We start from the raw sequence: 20,452 nt of genomic DNA, 5'->3' as shown, positions 1-20,452 counted from the left end.
TTTACTCAGAACAGTCTATGAGCACAATGCCCAAATAGCGTTCATAGGTGTGATTACTTTAATGAGGATTTACAAACGTTGCACAGTTTTCTAAACACGACGCGCAGTCGGCTCATTTCAGTGTGACAATATACCAAGAGCCAAGCAATTCAGTGCAAGGTCGTAATCTCAGAGATGATATTCTGTTGTGAGTAACCACTTATCAGGACAGGCACAGCTTGTTAATTGTGATCAGAAAAGCAAATCAGTATAGGTCATACATGGTAAATGTAGGCCTATGGTGTCAGTCTGGCAGAGCGAGCTGTTATAAAGAAAACAGATATTGGTAAATGGCAGGCTCCGATGTAGGACAGCAAGGCCTTTGACGATATTTTGAAATCACTGTAATATTCTTCTATCCTCTGTGACTGGTGGTGTTAACAGAACCAACACAGTTTTTCTCTCCTTGATTCGTTTAGTTTTAGTTTTAGTGTGTGTGAGTAATCGATTATTCACAGGCGCTGTTAAAGTGAACGTAGAAGCCACAGTATGTTTAAAGACCTGGAAAAACTTTTATTGTCGCTGGTTTTGCACGACTATTTTAGGTTCGAGGTTTCAAGTCGTCTCTGAGTTCACTGAACTTCGAGCTTAGAGGTCGGTAATATACGGTGCATGTTTTTGTCACATCTTTGTCAAGCGTTACAAATAATTAGCATAAGTAGAAAATTGTCTCACTTATCTAGCTTGCGATCTTAAATATCAAATCGTATTTTGTGATGAAAAGTGAAAACACTGGGAAAGATCCAGGCTTCGCTAAAAACTTGGGGCTATATGAAATATTAAAAGAAATCATTTAATGAATTATGTTCAGGGTTGTGAGGAGATCGAGTCTGTCCCTCTGTGGAAATAAATATCAACACATTGTCAGTTAGAACTGCTCAACTGTATGAATTTGAAGCACAGAGGTACTGAGGGAACTGATTATTGTCGTTCCATGTACACACCAATCTGAGCACACTCCAGCTCAACTGCTATTCCAGCGCCTTCCAAGATCGCCCTGGAGACTCCTGCGGAACAATAAGAGGTCCAGTCAGACGTTACACTGTCAGAGAATTAAATACAGACCACAAAAAATACATTTTCAAAATACTTTCGATACATGCAGCTGTGGTTACTCAGCTGTAGAGATAAATATACTGATACATATAACAAACGAGGATATCTCTGTTTTTTTAGCATAAGCACGGAAAAACAAACACTGACCTGCTTTAAGGTTAAAGGTTTTATTCGAGGAGTTGACAATGACATCACTCATGTCTTTGGTGATGTCACCAGATGACACCTCAAGGGTGAGCTGACCCATCTGCATCTGGTACACACCGAGGGAGGTGGACAGGACTGGACCGAAGGAGGCTAAGACACACACACACACACACACACACACACACACACACACACACACACACACACACACACACACACCATTTTTATGTAATTTGGCATATATCAGCCTTTTCTCTTTTATCTATTGTGGATAGATGACCTATTAAAACTGCTTCTGTGTCAAGTTATGTCTAGGCAAGACCAGTTCATACCTTAGGTGCCTTTTTTATGCCTGAATAATTTATAGGTCAAAAAGAAAAAAAATGATGAGGTTCAAGGACTAGACTGAAAATGTGACCACTTTAAAAATTACCACAAAGACTCTTTGGAAGCAAATCTAAAGAAAGACTTTTGAACAGTTCTTTATCACCAACAGTCACATCAGGGCTGTTAGATCTTTATAAAACAGTGACTACCATCAGTTTGATCTGGATGAACTTTAAATGAGTTCAATTCAGTGCTTTAAGCCTAAATACTCAGTAAATCATGTATTAGAGAAGGCTTCTGCTCGAGTTTTTTGTGCTCTCTTAGCACTTCTGAAGGCTCTTACCTGAGGAGTGTTGTGATTGGCTGGTGGATTGATGAGCTGGTAACTCACTAAAATCACGTGCTTCATGCTGCATGTTCCTTGCAGCACCCTGACCAGTGAACTCCCTGGAGAAACACTGACAAAGAATATTTATAAGACTATTTAGTATCAATCTCTGTCTAGTTTTTAACACATCAAATTCAACTAATGTCACTAGAAACAAACTGTGTAGCCTGAAATACAACCTGGGTGTATGTTGTTGTATTTGTTAACACAAAATGATTAAATTACCAATTTGGATAACACATTTATTTTATTTCTTGCTGGTGTTAAATGAATACTAAACTTGCTGATCCAAACTTTGTTGTTGTTGTTTTTTTTCTGGACATAAAGCAAAGCATCACCGGTCATGTGTTATTAATGCAACTCACTCTACATTCTTTACTGTTTGGGGCAATACTCATAAATGCTCACTAACATCATGCAAAAAAGGGCTATAAGGGTAATCCATGATACTGGTCACAGAGATTATACAAATACCCTGTTCTTAAAATCAAAAACACTAAAATTCACTGATCTGGTTCATTTTCACCACAAATTATGTATAAAACAAAAAAGAACCTACTTCCTGACAAAATTCTGAAAGCTGTCTTCTAAAACAAATGTTGGAAACAACTTCATGGGAGAATCACATTTAAAACATCCTGTATTTGTACAACATTAAAAAGATTATTATTAGTATTTAGTGATAATTATTAGTACAAATAGAAGAAAGGGATGGGATTAGATACGTGTATGCTTCTTCCTACTCCTTTTTGAACATGTTATTTATTAGGATTATGATTATTCTGTTGTCCTTGTGCTTTGTTTTGATTGGTTGTGTTTTTCCTTTGTTGTTGAATTATTTTATTTTATGTTCACAATAAAGCCACACAATGACAACTTGTTTGCACTGCAGTGTATTTTTGCTTTAATTACCATTTTTCCCTCTCAGCCCTGTGTTAGATCTGTAAGTCCATATGAACACGGAGTGAAGTGGAGTATTTCTTGCAGCAAAAGAGAATTTTGCAATTAAACAAGTCTTTAACTTGGGAATATACTTGTTTCATATGATTGTCTCAGGAAGTTGAAGACAAACTTTGGAACAAATCTTTCCACCTGACAGTGTAGGTCAGGTCTCACCGTGTCACACATCAGTGTCTGTGTGTTACTCTGTGCTTTCAGTCACTAACAGGGTGGGTTTGCTCGTCTCTAGTGCTCACTGTCAGAACATGATAAGCACTTAAACAGCTCCTATCAGAGTCACAAACTCACATCCACGGTTTGGCTGTCACTGGGGTGAACGACGATGACCACCTCTCTCAGACAGCGAGGGTTTCTGCTGCTGCTGTACGAGCGGATCTCTCTCAGCAGGAGTTTGGACACCAGGGCTCTGGGGAAGCTCAGGTGTCCTGTCCCGATGGCTGGGAAGGACAACGATGCCATCTGACGTTTCTCAGCCTCCACCAGACAGTATCTGATGATGGACGTTAACTCCTGACAAACAGAGATAAGACATAAAGTGAAGCTGGACTTCAGTGATATCATAACAAGCTTAATATGCTGTATTACCACACAAATGGTATCAGACATGATGAATGTGGAGCAGAAAAGGACTGTGGTGATCTGAGGCCTTCATATAGACGACCTCTCCTGTAACTATCTGCCGTTCAGCTTCTCTATATTCTGTCTGAAGTACTGTGACTGTTTTCTGTCTCGATGTTTGTTATTTGTCCAAAAAGGTCCCGTGTTTATCTTTTTATTATTCAATTAAAAAGAAACATTTCTTCTGAAACATGTAAGTGAGCCTTACAGTTCATTGACTTTTCTTTGTTTAAATGAGGTTAAATCATCCACATTCATTACTACAGATTCAGCCGTCACTGGACCCACATTAATTGTCTAACCTTCAATAAGAAGCCTCACCTCCTCTGCCTGGCCGCCTCCGTTGTCCCAGGATGGACAAACAGCATGAAAGACTTTGAGACATGTGAGGTTGTAGCTGTCAGTGACGACGACTTCCCCGTCTCGCAGTGTGTCCCTTCTGGCTTCAGAGTAGATGGCGTCCTGCAGACTGCTTCCGGCTGCTGACAGGATGGCTTTGGACACAGCTCCCTGCCTCAGGTTCATGTCCTCTGAGATGGTGTTGACGATGACGCCAGTCTGTGGAACAAAAGCAAAATGGCACAAAGCTTAGGCTTGAACAATCAACGGTTCATGCAAAAATACAAAAACATTTTATGATTTTCATTTTTAAAACCAAATGGCCGAGGAACTAAATGTCTGCACAGTGTGGCAGACGATACCACACTGCTTACAGCAAAGCAGGCGTCTGTTTAGGCTGGCCAGATTAGATTTTGTAAAAGTTAAAACAGCAAAAACAACCCTGAGCCAAATATTCAGCCCCACAGTAAAAGTTTCCCCTTTGATATTTCACATTAAATGATAACAATTCTTCACAGATGTATGGTAGGAACAGTGTAACACAGACTGTTATAACTATACTTTTTGTTTTAACCTAAATCTTAAACATGCGAATTACTGCAAATTGTATTCTGGTTAATGGGTTTGAGATTTTGTATTTTAACGTCTTTTGTGATGTAAACTGTTGTGGTTCTGCTGTGTGGCAGACAGGATGAGGACCCAAACTGAGGACACAAAAGGTAAACTCAAAGCAGCAGCTTTATTCGCTAAAAAAACCTCAAAGACTAAATAGAAGAACCAAAACATGAAACTAGAAGCTAGGACACTAAGACTCAGAATATGTGAGTCGAGGGAAATAGAAACAAAGGGACTTGGAACTGACAGGAAGTAACAATGGGACTCAGGAGCATAGAGAAAACACACAGCAGTGTAAGGGCACGACACAACAACGCACGGAGGAAAACACAGGGCTTAAATACACCAGGAAGTAATGAGGGAATGGAAACAGGAGGGAAGCACAGCTGGGGCTAAGCTGACATAAGGAGACAAAAGAAGAAAAGCAAAATACACTGACATAGGACACAGACTTTCAAAGTAAAACAGGAAATACACGAACGCAGAGGCAAGGATGACAAGGAAGACACAGAGAACATCGAGACCTGTAATGTGGGACAGGAAGGCAAAGAGTAGACATAACAAGGAACACAGGGGAGGCACGTAAACAAAACCTAAAGACTAGAAATCAAGAAATACTAAAGAACTTACGGAGCTAGAATACACAACAGAAACCAAGAGACTAGCAATGATAAATCATGATGAAATCAAAGATTAATAACAACGCAAAACCCTGGGTCACCGATCCAGGACCAAGACGTAAGCAAGGCGAATGTCTCGGCCATTAACGGGTGCGTTTTGGATCTGATCAGTTTTAGCAGACTGAAATGTTTGCATTGCACTTCTGCATTAATCTGCAAAGTTTGAGAAGTAAAGACTAATAAAAAGACGTGTGATAAGCAAAGGAATGTGAGTGGTCAGATAGGGGTCAACAGAGAGTGATCAACAAAGGACAAAACTATAAAGATTTTCTACAAATTGTAATAATCTAGAATTCACCTTTAATCTTGGTTTTTATGTGTATGTGATCTAATTCTATGTTCTCATGTTATAATTAGCTCTAAACCAGCAGTTTACAGAATCCTCTCAGTCGTGATCCAAACAGCACCACAGGTACTCACAGTCTGGTCCTCAATGTTTCCCCTGCACAGAATGATCTTCAATCCCTCAGCCGTGGTCTGCTCCAACCTACACCCAATCAGATAACAGCACTGATGACATCACACTATGGCAGAGTTTTATACAACCAAAGAAAAGAAGATGAGGAACCTTACTCTCCGTGCTCTCCGTGGCTGGTGTGTTGCTTGGGACTTTGGCTTCCCCTGTTACCCTGATGATTTCCCCAAGATTCACCTCCTCCTCCTCTTCCTCCTCCTCTTCCTCCTCCTCTTCCTTCTGTTTCAGACCAACTGGCACCATGTGACTGGCTCTGACCTCGTTTGCCTCGACCTCGGTGATATCCACTGAGAAACAATTTTAAAATATTTAAGTTCACTTTGTTTTAATAAAAAAATAATCAACTTACATGCTGCATGTAAGTTTCTTTGCAAGCACAAACCCTGTGTAAACTATCTTGGTATCAAAATAAAGCTAACACTTCATCAGAAGTTTAAATATTACAGTAGATGTTGCTGAAACACAGAAAAAGTTAATTTTTTTCCTCGTCTATTTTATTTTTGGATTTTATTGCATATAACCAATGTTGAGTTGCACACAGTAAAAATTCATTATTAAAAAACTTTAACATTACCCTGAAGCTCCTGTTCGTTTCCCGCCTGCTTGCTGTGGGATGGTCATGGTAGGTCCGAGGTCAGAGAACTCCTTGCTCACAGCTGTAGCCATGACTCTGACGGTCCTATCATTGTTGTCCACCAGGTGAATCTCAGTTAATGATCTCAGACCTTGTGGGCTGTCACAGTGCTCCCGAACTGCCTGGGCTATGGTCTCAGCACAGAGGTCAACGGGGAAACCAAAGATGCCCGAGCTGATCGCTGGCAGTGCAATGCTGGAGCAGTTGGCCATCTCTGCTTGTCTCAGACTTTCTGTAACTGCAGTCTTCAGGCGTGACACTGCTGTCTTCCTGTCAAAGTCAGAGAATCGTGGACCAACTGCATGGACAACATGTTTGCAAGGCAGGTTATATGCATCTGTTATGATGGCGTCACCAGGACGTAGACGTCCATTTTTAGCGACGTAGTCGCTGCTTTCTCTCTGCAGCTGTGGTCCTGCAGCCTTTAGCAGTGCCAAAGCCAGGCCACCAATGTGGTCTAAGTCCTCATTAGCTGCATTGACCACAGCGTCCACACCAAAGCTGCAGATGTCCACCTTACTGACAGAAATCAGTACTCCACTGTTGGTCTGCACTCTGCACAGGGTAGTTTCTTCTTCATAATTCTCTACTTCCTCTTCTTCTTCCTCTTCAATCTCTGGACGAAGGAGAATAACACATCTTAACTCATTCATTATTGTAGACAGGAAAATGCTTCCTTGGTTTTGGAAATATTTCTTTGCTCCGGGCTTGTCCACAGTTAAGGTGTCAGTGAAGAGAGCACTGGCCAGTTCCATAAAGCAGGATTTGGTTTTCTGGACATGAAGACGAGCACCAGCAAAGCTGATTCTTGGCCTCTGTACATGAAAACTTACTGAAACATTATTATCTTTGGCAATACTGGACCACTCCTCTGTTCTTTTCTTTTCAATAAACTGAACAGCAGCACAGGATTGGACACGAATGGTTTCTTGAACTCGTGAGTAGTTCTCAACAAATACCCTCAGACTCTGGCTGACCTCTTTCACTGGATTCACAAAACCAGCCACTGTTATTTTTCTCTCTGGGTGCAACTGAATGGCCACAGTTTTTTTCTTCGATAAGTTGAAGATATCCAGCAGGTTTTGTTTCAGGTCCATCCAGGTAGGGAGTTTTAGAACTTCCGGATCTTCCACATTTACAATCTGATGAGCCAAAGCAGCCTTCATCTTACTTTCCGCATCAGCAAGGATTCTGTCAGAACTCCCCAACAGGAGAAGCCCTTTGCTTTCAATGGTGTAGACTGCACTGATGCCTTGAGATGTGAACAGATCCTGGGACATGTCCATGGGATCCAATGTTCTGAGAAAGTCTAGAAGACATGGGGGGACATTCTGTTGTTTCTTACTCATATTCACATTCCTCTCCAAGATCCATGACTTAGTCTCGAAGACCTCTGCAGTGAGTCCTGTAATGGTTAACTTCTGGGTGCCTTCATCATAAGAGAGTTTCATCTCAGGAGAAATGTCCAGAGCAGCTGTCTGGAGCCCCTCCTGCTTCAGGATGTAGAACATCGCAGGGGACAAAATCATTTCCTCAGAGATGCTGTTTGTCTGTCGTTCAATGTGACTCATGGCTTTCAGAAGAATGTTCTCCACAGGAGCCCTGATTCGTTTTATATCATCAGCTCGGCCAGCAACAGTCAGAACCCCTTTGGATGCATCCAGCACCAGGATGGCATCTTCCTTCACCACCGAACGGACATCTTTCTCTGCAGCTGTCCATCCCGGTGTATTTGCTTGACATTCGAATGCCGTGTACTGAGACATCAGGCGACGGAAGGCCTCTTGGACCTTACTCATCCAGTTTTCTACATGTTCTGCAGTCAGACCTTGCTGCCTCAAAAACTCCGGCACAGGGCTGAGTTTCACTTCAGGGCCATTCAAATCCACTCTGCAGAAGTGTGGACGCATCTGATCATTGATGTGTTCTGATAGTTTCTTCTCCACAAGGAATTTCCAGATAACGTGGAGAACAGGCTCTGTGAAGGGCTCGGGCATCTTCCATGTTGGGCGTTCTTTGCTGTACAAGGCGGTTCCCAGTGACTCATAGTATGGATATACCTTCACTGTGATAGATTTCATCTCGAGGTCTTTCTTTACACAAATCTTTTCCACAACTGCAGCAAACAAGGAGCAGAGAAGCAAAGGTTAGGTAAGTGGTGTTAAGGTTTTTTTTTTAAATGTTTCTATAAAGACTTATCCAAGTCACAAGGGGTTTTGAACCTTTTTTTTATCTGACATAACCCCACAGACATAAAACATTCTTCTATAACTCCTTTCATATTCAAATTATTTCATCCATCCATCCATTCGCTTCCGCTTATCCTTTCCAGGGTTGCGGGGGGCACTGGAGCCTATCCCAGCTGTCATAGGGTGAGAGGCGGGGTACACCCTGGACAGGTCGCCAGAACACTAACACATAGACGCAGGCAACGATTCGCACTCACATTCACTCACAGATTCACACCTATGGGCAATTTAGATTAATCAATTAACCTATCCGTCAGTCTGCCCCAGGGCAGCTGTGGTTACAACTGTAGCTTGCCTCCACCAGTGTGTGAATAGGGTTAGGGTCAGGACCCTCTTGCTGTGCGGCTACCATGCTAACCACCGTGCTAACCAACATGCCACCGTGCTAAATAAACCTTTAGGGTCGCTGAAAGTGATGATGGCAGCCTGTTCAGTTGGGATCATGACAATTTTGGCCGGCAGAGTCCAGGTCTTCTCAAAATACAGCTCCAGCATGTCTAGAAATAAGACAGAAATACACAATTTTACAGCTGCTTAAAGGATAAATTCAATTTCTAAAGGTTCGTCTCCATGAAATTTGACAATAACGTGAGGTTTGTGTAATGATGAATGAGCTCAGGAACAGCAGAACCCCCTCAGGACATCCAGCATTCATTGTAAATAACATGACATAACTCTTGTTTTAAAACACATATTTATGCCGTAAATAAAAGTCAGCTCAAACTGACAGATATAACTTTTCCAAAACATCACAAAAAACTCTAATAATATAGAATCTACTACGTGTGAGAATCTTTTTTTTTCTGCAGGTGTTTTTCTGAAACAGTTTTGGCAAGAAATCCTGAGACATGCTAGGATCTACAATTCTAATAATTCATCCCATATATTGAAAACACACTGTAATATGTGCTGAACCTCACGAAAGAGGAAAAAAACAGATCTGTTTTTTTATTATATTACACACATATTACAGTGTGTTTAAAGAAATTTAAAACCCGGATAATGTGAAATGGTAACAACAAAAAAAGAAAACCAGGAGAAAAGGAATCATCAACAAATATGCAACAAAGCTTCAAAATACACACAAATACACAATCAGCAAACTCACATGAATCTAGTCCCTGTCAGGACTCTTGCTGCAGCATTTTGGATCAGCTGAAGGCTTTTCAGGGAGTTTGTAGGACTTCCTGATAATAATGAATAGTCGTCCAGCCCGGTTAGATACCATATTTCTAAGATTTTCAGGGCCAAGTGCAATAACCTCAGTTTGATCTGAATTCCTGCAGTTTAACTCATTGGTGTGTGTTATCTGGCTTCATGGACAGATAGAGCTGGGTGTCATCTGCATAGCAGTGAAAATGTATGCTATGTCTTCTAATGATGCTGCCTAAGGGAAGCATGTATAATGTAAACAGAATTGGTCCTAGCACTGAACCCTGTGGAACTCCATAATTAACCTCAGTGTGTGAAGAGGACTCTCCATTTACATGCACAAACTGGAGTCTATTAGATAGATATGATACAAACCACTGCAGCACAGTACCTGTAATACCTACAGCATGTTCTAATCGCTCTAATAGGATATTATGGTCGACAGTATCGAACGCTGCACTGAGGTCTAGCAGGACAAGCACAGAGATGAGTCCACTGTCAGAGGCCATAAGAAGATCATTTGTAACCTTCACTAAAGCTGTTTCTGTGCTGTGATGAGCTCTGAAACCTGACTGAAACTCTTCAAATAAGCCATTCCTCTGCAGATGATCTGTTAGCTGTTTGACAACTACTCTTTCAAGGATGTTTGATATGAAAGGAAGGTTGGAGATTGGCCTATAATTAGCTAAGACTGCTGGGTCTAGAGATGCTTTTTGAGTAAAGGTTTAACTACAGCCAGCTTGAAGGCCTGTGGTACATAGCTGATTATTAGAGATAGGTTGATCATATTTAAGATCGAAGCATTAATTAATGGCAGGACTTCTTTGAGCAGTTTTGTAGGAATGGGGTCTAAAAGACACGTTGATGGTTTGGAGGAAGTAATTATTGAAGTTAGACTTTTATATACAGTCTATGGTTTTTAGGAGCACATGTACCTTCAACCACAGTCGGAGGAAGACTCTCCACTCGGATGTCCGTTGCTACCTCCAGAGGCCGAGCGGTCAGTCCTTGCTTCTTCATCTTTGAGCTGGTCTGACTTACAGAGAGGAATCTCTCCACATCTGCAAAATAATCCAGATTAATCCTTTCAGACTGAAACTGTTTCATCAGAGGATGAGAGACAGAGCTGGGCTATAAAATGTCAGATTTATTTATTTTAGTGTTATTTCTAATAGAACTTGTTTCAAGGTTAAAATCAATGTTTAATCTCAAAGACTGAGCCAGCATAAGCTGTCCACTGATATCAGCTCTACAATGTTTGTAAGGACATTTGAAAGACAGGGTTTGAAAATATAAACATCTTAAAGCAACATTTCCAAAATGGTAAATGGCCTGGATTTGTATAGCGCTTTTCTAGTCCTTAAGGACCCCAAAGCGCGTTACACTACATCCAGTCATCCACACATTCACACACTGGTGATGGCAGCTACATTGTAGCCACAGCCACCCTGGGGCGCACTGACAGAGGCGAGGCTGCCGGACACTGGCGCCACCGGGCCCTCTGACCACCACCAGTAGGCAACGGGTGAAGTGTCTTGCCCAAGGACACAACGAATGAGACTGTCGGAGCCGAGGCTCGAACCGGCAACCTTCCGACTACAAGACAAACTGCCAACTCTTGAGCCACGATCGCCCCAAAACATGAGAAATGAGATCTGGGGTTGAATCCAACGTGAACACTGAGCTCAGACGTGGAGTGAAAGGTTATACAGAGGAAAAAAGTAACCCACATGTGTCTGAAACAGCGTACATTAAGATAACAGTTTTTTATATTTCAAGTTTTGTAAAATCGTATATTAAAATAATTATTCAGTTATTATTTTATAGTTTTATTGATTTGCTGTAAATATGGACAAATCTGCACAATTTATCTGAGTGCTGCATAAAGAGAGTTTTAAATGTAAAATCAGAATCAAAGGTTTTAACAAAGTAGATCTGGGCCCTGTAGTGCCTCGATGTGTTTGTGTGGGAGGAAAAGTCCAGGTGTGTCCTACCTGCAGGGCTTTTGAATGTGACCACGGTGCTGTTGGATTCCCAGATGTTCTCCATGCTGTAGCCGTTCTCATCCAACCCGGAGATGTTCTCCACCAGCATGGAGAGCAGATCTGTGGACATTTTGTCTGTGACGTTTTCCAAAACCACTGCACAGCTCTGAGACGACTCTGAGTCTGAGAGAAACACGAGTCAGAAACAGCCCATCAGTGTTGGAGGAAAATGATTCTTCATTCCAGGCTGTTATTCCCTAAAACTTTCCTTCATAGATTCAGAGAATTTGAGACTAATCAGATCTGACTTTGTTCACTTAAGACTGAAATCACGTGTCCGTTTCCATAACACTAGGGTGTAAGTGCTTATTATTTATTTCTAATAAAAATATTTTAATTGTGAGTCATTCACACCGCTGAGTAAACCTCTTTCACACAACGACTACAGGCGTGAACCTGCGACACTGAGAGTCTGTGACGACCAGGTGAGCTGCATGAGTACAGTGCAGGTCCACTGTGTGCAGTAGTGAGCTGACCTCTGAAGAGGGGGATCCACTCCATCAGGACCACATCTTCATGAACAAGAACTCATCAATAAGACCTGAGAGTCTCATGAACACTGACATTACATAATATAGTAACAAAGTCACCCCCCTGTCTCGATGCATTTCTCTATCCCGACTATTATATCTGCAAAAACAGCACATTTACTCCACACTGTGAACATCGGCACACATGCTGCTGCTCTGTTCACACGTGCTCACAACTGGACTTCACACTGGTTTTAATACATTTACTGTCACACTCAGACATTTAGCTCATGCTAATGTTCACTGCAGTGCATGTGTGACCACAGCTTTTAACAGCAGAGGAATCCAGTGGAATTAAAACAAGCTGTCACATACAGAAATATTAAATTTGAACCAGCTCCAGCTTTGATGAGGCACTGTGGCACAGTTTTCACAAGTTACTGTCACAACATTTGTTCCATCAGTTTGTTTTTACCCTCTTTGTTGGCAGCAGCAGCTCCACTTCCAGGTTCAGCCGGAGGCTTCTTTGAGTCTGTCGATGAGTCTGAGAATCAAGAGGATCCAGTTTGTCCAGTTTAGAGTAATGATCAGCAAACATGAACACATCGAACCACAGGAGCTCAGAGAAAAGCTCAGATGAAGCTTGAACACATCAAACTGATTTAAAGTTGATCTTATTGTTTTTCTTCATAAAAACGATGAATAATCAGTCAAATCAGAACATGTTTAACAAACGTATCTGACATCATGACGAATCATGATGTGAATGTGCTTCAACTTAAATAAAGTCCAGTAAAATCTCCCTTCAGTACCACAAACAATCACTGCAGCTCATTTTACACAAAGAAGCTAAAAAAACTAAATAAACTGTGATGATAAAAACTGAGGAGGAGGATTTACCTGAGACATCGTCGCTGCTTGTTGGGCTCTGAGAAAAAACAAAAATAAGATTTAATCTAAAAAAATAATCTGCAATCAGTTTAATGAGTATTTCAAAGAGTTTTGGTCAAGAAAAGAACAACATTAACCAAAATCAACACAAAGTTGACCAAAGCACTGCAAATCAAATGTTTGACCTCCTGCTGGCTCACAAAGTTAGAACATCGATCAGTCCTGCCGATGGTTCGCATGAGAATGACGTCAACTTTGTGATCAAAAGTTTAATCAAAAGTTTTTATAAAGCATCTGTGTAGGACTGGACCTCTTTAGGCTTGTAAAGATGTTTCGCCCTCATCGAGAGGCCTCTGAGAAGAAGGTTTGAGGAGCTGTCTGTGCCCACTGTGGATGGAGCTGCTGAATCAGGACTCCAGCTATCAGCCACCTGCAGTCCAACCCCACACTCACACATTTGTTCAGGTGATCCCAGTAAGTCATATAAAGGTGGGGTTGGTACATCGAGAGTGTTAACGACCCTCAGACCATCTCCACTGGAGACAGCCCGCACTAGGGGTTATTTACACTCCACCAGCTGATTTAGAAATGAAGAAGCTTTGTGGATAAGAGGAGAAACGTCTCCACAGACCTGAAGTTTGTGTTGTGAAGTCGCTGTCTTTGTGTGACACACTTTGTGATGTGAAATTATTTTACCTGAGAGATGCAGGAACAAAAGAAATATGAGTGTTTTTGTCTCTTCAGCAGGAAGTGACAGCATTAGCGGATCACCGGCTGAGACTCTGTCACAGTCCTGGCTGTGTCTCAGCACGGAAGTAGCTGTAAGTAATCTGGGCGCTACAGCTTTAAGCAGCTGCGCGCTCCTGCGGACGGTGATCACTTTCTGGCACAACATCTGGAGCTAAGGGGGCAAAACAATCGGTGCTGCTGTTTGACTGAGGAAGAATAAAGTAGTCGTGGTAAACCAATCACATGACCACTTCAAGATGACAAAGCAACAAGGTGACATATACCAGTTTATAAACTGTGCTGATAGGACATGTAAAACCAGAGTCATGATAAACAACATATGGAGGGTTTTCAAGTCAATAGCTTGATATGAATTATATTATCATCACACTAACCTCAACTGCGTCCTTTCCTCTGATAACTTCCTGCATTGTTCTCCCTGATTTGTAATAACTTTTGGCAGTCTATAAAACTGCAAATGTTTTTCACAGTCTGACCGATTGGTACAGCCCAAAACACGTGCATGTCCGTGCTTTGTTTAACTCCAGTATCTCCAATATGGCGATTTCCGGTTTGATGAGATGCCGTGAAAACCCACTATACGCGTGTTTTTCCCTCAATAGTTTCGTCACGTTTACTGTCTAAGGACAGCGCAGCGAGCACTCTCTGCTTATGAGCAACAAACAAACAAACAAACAAAAAAACAGGCCATTCGTGTTGGTAGAAAAATGCACCATGTCGACCAATCAAAAATGACATTTGTTTGTTTAGGAAGAGAGAGCAGCAGAAGGAGAGAGAGAGTGTTTTGAGACGTGAGAGATTTGTGAGGTTTAGTGTGTTCTGAGTGTGTACTTAGTGTGTAGTGTTGTGGATAGTTGTATGTTGTGTGTCAGAACAATGAGGTGACTGCTGTCTCCAGGTATCAGGCTGGGATGTTCTCCTATAAAGTGGACACAAATAATTTGTGTGGCATCTTATTAGATGCAGAACAGCTGATTGTTCTGTAAATAGTTTGAAATTGTTATTAAAGAAAAAGGGTAAAAGTTAAATGGCTGCAAATAACTTTGTTGTTTGCAAAACTTGAGCATATGATTTTAAAATTTATTTAAATTTATATTTGCATTGAAAGTTATGAAATATGATCATTAAACATGTTTGTGGTTGTTACAGTAAAAATATGACTTTTTCTACTCTGATTTTATGTTTTTTGTCTGATTTTAGATCAGTTGTGTGAGTACAGTTTGTCAAAATGAAAACATGACTGTAAATTCAGACACGTGAGGTTGTGCTGATGAGACCAAACAAGACAAATAAACAGTTTTTAAAGGTGAAATGTGGAGGAAACATCAAAGTAGTCAAAAATGGCCGACTATACCCTGGACCCCAGAGGGTTAAACTTTTATTTTAAAGTAACGCAATAGTTACTTTTCAAGTAATTAATTACTTTTAAAATCTTGTAACTCAGTTAGTAACTCAATTACATTTTGAAGAAGTAACTAGTAGCTATAATTATTTACTTTTTCAAAGTAACTTTCCCAACACTGCTTATATATTGTGTGTTCTTTGCTCGTGACTGGTCCGTCTGTGTCACCGCTGCACGTCTTCCCCGTGTTGCCTCAGCGTCGCCTCCGTCAGCTTTCCCCGTGTTTCCCGGTTCCTCATCCCTCAGGTTGTGTTTATGCTTAGCTTTCCTCGGTGTAGGTTTGCTTAGTTTTCTCTGTTCCACCTGTTTGCAGTATTGATCGGCTGTAAAAACTCACTTTCTGTCCAAAACGTTCTCCTGCATCCGTGTCTGCATTTGGGTCCTCATTCATCTATAATTCCACATGTCTGACAGAAACATGTCTGATTACGACCATCTGACCTGTGTGACTGTGAAACTTCATTCTTTTATTCCCAGCTTCAGTGTTTTTCACCAGGCTGTCCACCTTTAAAACCTGCATCTGTATCTGAGACTCTCTGGTTTAAATTTGGGAAACTTTGAACACAGCAGATCGTGCTTCTCTTTTAATCCACGACGGCTTTCCTTCACCTCATGTTTCTCCAAAAATCCAGGAAGGTGATTTTAGGAAAAGAAGAAAGGACATTACATCATAACTGTGATTTTTCTTTAAAGAGTCCAGTGTTGACATATTTTAGTCATATCTGGCGACACTGTGGCAGTGAAGGACCCGACGACAGCAGCGTTGAACTTTTTAAACGTCTTTTCTTTTCTAACTTTCCGGCTGCTTCTGCACACACAGCCCTCCCCTCCCAGCAACATCTTTAACAGGTCAGATATGATTGGATGATGAGGTCAGGTGTGTGAGTCAGACTCCCCTGACACCACACCCTGAAGCCACTGCTCCACCCCTCCCCTGCAGCTCGCAAGCCACACCCCACCACAGTGATTGTTATATAACACTTTAGTGCTCAAACACTAACAGCGCTTTATACAGCACGCCTTGTTTATCCTTTCATATTTTCAGAGCTTTCTCTCTGACACTCACAGTCTGACGGAGAACTACGTCAGGTTAGCACCCTGGCCAAGGATATCAGACGGGGATCAAACGGATGTGAGAAGTGTAAACTGGGAGGTTTGGAGGTTAAGCTGTGATTTCACTGCCTTATAAACGTGAAGAGAACGTATCATCTCCATGTCAGCCAGGCTGGTTATTGCTGGAGTTCAGAGGAGCCACGCCCGGTCACACAGCAGCAAAACACACAAACAGCAACGAGGAGGAGAAGCTGCAAGTGGAAGTCAGGCTCCTGCTGCCGTCACACAGCCAGGAGTTTATTTCCACCCATGAAGAAAACACCTTTACAACCTGCCACACAGACTGAAGCTCACCCTCTCGTAAGGACAGCTGATCCCTCCTCCGTGCTGTTATTAAGACTCTTTGGACTGATCAGCACTGAAACAGGAATCCAGGTTTCTTTAATAAATCACTCGCTGCATCACAAACATGAAGCCACTTCAGTGACTCCATGATTATCGATGTTTCTGCCCTTTATGGAATAAAAATCTGCCAAATAGTTAACTGAAGTTTCACTTACAAAAATAGGGGAAACTATTTTTGCCCCTAAATTAACCCTAAAATAAATCTGATCAGAGAACCAGTGGAAATATTCACCTTCCTTTAATAACTGCTTCGTCCTTTTCTGCAGGACGTTTGTGTTAAACTATTATTTTCCTGTGAAATGAAACTCTGGAGCTGTTTGTGTCCTGAGCCGATAAGAAGCTCAGCAGCCATAAAACTCCTGCGTGGATTATTTTACAGTCAGTACCTGATGTTTCCAGATCTCTGATCAGCTCAGAATCAGAGGACCGAGACTGATGTCACAGTTTTCTGTTTTTAAAGAACTAACTGTGATATTTGTATAAAGGGAGGCGCTCGGTGATTAGTCATAAAAACCTAAAGGTGCTTGGTCCAAAGAGCTGAACCCAGAGCAGTGACAGTGAGCAGCAAACAGGAAGCTCTGAGTGATGAAAAACATCCACATGAAACATCTAAAACTGGACTTACTGCTTCTGAGCTCAGCCGCAACTGGATGGTTTTACTGTCCAGGATGATCTCATGATTCTTCCTCACGAGGACTCGCTCTCTCACTGAAATCACAGCACACACACACACACACACACTTTTAATGATCAGCTGTTTGTAAGAGAGTAAGAAACTAATCCCTCCCTGCTTCCACTTCCTGTGAATAAAAACCTGCTTCCTGTCATGTTTTGGTGACAGCTGCTGAGTATCAAAGCCACACAGAGTCCTGGTGTGGAATCATTTTCATGATTTAAATACACGTTTCTAAAAGTGATGAAGGCTCCACGCACGAAGCATGGAAATAAAACCCTCCAGGAGCTCCGCACTGAAGACCAGAGGAGCTGTGCCTCAACAACAACAGGAAGGAGTGGCACTGGAGGGGGAAGTGCATGCCGGGAAATCATCGCAGAGGCTCTGGGTGTTTATTAACCGGCTTCAATAACCGGACAGATGTGACAATATGAAGAATTTCATATTTTAAAGCTGATGTAAGTCAGCTGCTCTCTGAAACTTTCCTCTCTGAGCTGAAAGGTTAAAAACATGAAGTTTTGAGATCCTTCAAAGCTTTGTGGCCAAACTTTCTCTGCAGTCTGTCCGGTCACAGTGAGACTCTCAGACCTGTTTGTTCCATCATTACACTCGCAGGTCTCCGTCTGTCGGTGTTTTTAATTATTAAATGATTTATTTTACTATCTGAACCACGATGAAGCGCACTCACCCTCCGGTGAGCTGAAGTAAACGGCCGCCCTCGGGGCTCCTTCCTCCGCCTCCACCCGGCAGTCTCCTCCGCTCGACTTCTTCTTGCTCTGGAAGTAAATGTGCAGTTTGTTCTTCAGGGCTTTGGTCTGAGCCGGAGTCCAGTCCCCCTCCACGGTCACAGGCGGACACTCGGATCCCTCCATGCTGCCGTCCGCTCACACACACACGGACACACACACACTGACAGCCGAACACACCTCAAACACTAAACTTTACTTTCACTTTCGTTTCTTCACAAAGAGCAAGAACTCCGGAGCCTGACTCACTGTTTATTCTGACACACGAAACTTAACTGTACAAACACGTTTCTTTAACCAGTCGTTCCTTACGTTCAGAATCATTTTACTCGTTTGGGACAAAACTCAAATATTATTTAAGGCCTTTTGTAATGTTTGAAATCATAAACACGCAGAGAGAAAACCCAGTAAAGAAATGCACGAATACATTTATAGATAAAATACTAGAAACCACAGAAAACGCCGCATTTATTGAAGCGAGGCTGTAAATGCAGAGTAAATATTATAAACCTGATAATCAGCGCTGTTAATGTGTAACATGCTTTAAAAGACAAACAAAATCTACAGTAATAATTAAAAAAATGATTTTTTTTGAGGTGACATAATTAAAAGTGAGCATCAGCAGTTTCAATGTAAACTAACATTTTAGATTTAATTATGTTTCATCATTTTAAATGTGTTGTAAAGGGAAGCTTACGTGTATTGTTTCAAGTACATTTTGTTTTTCTCTATAAACCTGTTAGAGCCAAATACCTCCCCCTGGTGGACACAGCTGCACATTGCGGTGGGTTTTGTTTTGAAATTGCAGAAAGCGAAAGCTGAACATTTAGAAAGATGACCCTCTGTCTCATGACCTTTCGTTCAGCAATCAGCTGATATATTTTCCGTCACCTGACAGAGAGATTACATGTTTGAATTTTACTTCTGACTTTACTTTCTGCAAAATGATCCAAAAACAGGAAGTTAACTAATGACCTATAATAAACATGCATTAGAAGTCTGTCATAGGAGATCATGTGACATTTACAATAAACAAAATTCATTTCACAACATTAATGACGATGCAGGAAAAGTTATTTTATTGATTTCAAGTCTTTTTGCTGTAAATGAGCTCAAACTGTTGAATGTTTCAGAAATCCACACAAGAACTTTTACAGGTCAGTTCCTGAATCTAAGACGCAAAAATATTTTTCTGACCACATGAGACGATTCAGGCTTCATAGGCCGCTTTGTTTTCACCTGCAGAGGAACCGTGATGAGCATCAGGAGGAGGAAGAACCACTTCAACCAAAACAGATTCAAATATTTGTGCTGCTGTTTAAAATGACTGCTGCCTTGGTGCAGGTGTAGGACACCTGCAGGTACCTGGTCCTTTGAGGCATATTCAGCAAACAGGACGTGACAGACATCTGCTTCCCACAGCTGTACAAAGAGTTCAGTTTGATGATCTGATCTGTGATCAGATTTATGTTCAGTTGAAATGATTGACACGTCTCTCTGTGACTACACTACCCATGATTCTTAGCTGCTCTTTGCTGCATGATTCTTGTGCTGTGCATTAAGAGGGCAATGAGATATTTGAATCATAACTGAGGGGAAAGAGGAATTTTCATATTTCCTGTTTTATTGGGGGACTCGTGATGTTTTCCAGAAAGGTGGAGCTGTGTGGAGCTGCCGACCACAAGTGGAGGATGGGGCTGTGGATTTAGTGACATGTTTGTAAGTGCTGCATTTCCACAGTGGAGCAGTCTCATAGCATCGCCTCCAGTTACCACACCTGCTGCTGCACATACACACAAATAATGGTTTGGCCCCATTAACTGCTATTCATTGAGGACTGTCTCATTAGCGCCCCCTAGATGAACTGCAGCCAATTTCGTATGAATATTATTGACTGAAGGAATTGTCCATAAGTCAGAGTGAACAATCTGACTGTTATAAATGTAAACATCTCAAATTTCGAACGTGATTTAAAGTTCAGTGAGGGATGTTTGTTAGGTTGTCGTTTACTCTGCCCTCAGAGGATTTAATGACTTCAAGTAAAAGAATCATCTATAAGTCTAATACTCGGAGAGAGCTCCATCAGTCATGTGACATCGTCTACAACAAACACAAGGGCTCTCTGGAGACGACAGAATAAAGTTTCCTTACAGATCCTCCTCCACCTGAGACCAGGGGAGGGCAGCAGGTGCTGGGTCTGTCGCTAACACATCTGCAGAACAAGTGTGACAAAGCAGGACAGAGTTTCATTTCTTAATAATTTGTTGCAATTTAATTTCTTTACTTCAGCTTAGATACAGTAAACTAACAGTAGGGATTAATATGAATTAATGAATAT

General features: G+C 41.6%; 1 protein-coding gene across 1 annotated transcript in view; it reads right to left on the bottom strand.

Moving 5' to 3' along the window:
* Positions 1-18,330, bottom strand: part of LOC146697662 (protein mono-ADP-ribosyltransferase PARP14-like) — a 30,938-nt gene extending 12,608 nt beyond the window's left edge. The window contains exons 1-15 of the mRNA XM_085476465.1: positions 18,057-18,330; positions 17,321-17,403; positions 13,095-13,122; positions 12,670-12,738; positions 11,674-11,847; positions 10,615-10,740; positions 8,923-9,024; positions 6,219-8,394; positions 5,743-5,931; positions 5,590-5,656; positions 3,857-4,093; positions 3,206-3,427; positions 1,913-2,027; positions 1,243-1,392; positions 984-1,046 (exon numbers count right to left, since the gene is read on the bottom strand). Coding sequence (XP_085332591.1) covers positions 984-1,046; positions 1,243-1,392; positions 1,913-2,027; positions 3,206-3,427; positions 3,857-4,093; positions 5,590-5,656; positions 5,743-5,931; positions 6,219-8,394; positions 8,923-9,024; positions 10,615-10,740; positions 11,674-11,847; positions 12,670-12,738; positions 13,095-13,122; positions 17,321-17,403; positions 18,057-18,240 — 3,985 coding nt within the window. The 5' untranslated portion in view covers positions 18,241-18,330. The remainder of the gene's footprint in view (positions 1-983; positions 1,047-1,242; positions 1,393-1,912; positions 2,028-3,205; positions 3,428-3,856; positions 4,094-5,589; positions 5,657-5,742; positions 5,932-6,218; positions 8,395-8,922; positions 9,025-10,614; positions 10,741-11,673; positions 11,848-12,669; positions 12,739-13,094; positions 13,123-17,320; positions 17,404-18,056) is intronic.
* Between the last annotated feature and the right edge of the window lie 2,122 nt (positions 18,331-20,452).

This window comes from Copadichromis virginalis, linkage group LG12 (assembly GCF_057382275.1).
Source record: "Copadichromis virginalis isolate Kocher_CV1m ecotype Utaka linkage group LG12, C_Virginalis_male_GT1.1, whole genome shotgun sequence".
Classification (NCBI taxonomy): Eukaryota; Metazoa; Chordata; class Actinopteri; order Cichliformes; family Cichlidae; genus Copadichromis; species Copadichromis virginalis.
The sequence above is the reverse complement of the archived record's forward strand: the minus strand, read 5'-3'. Positions and strand labels throughout refer to the sequence as shown.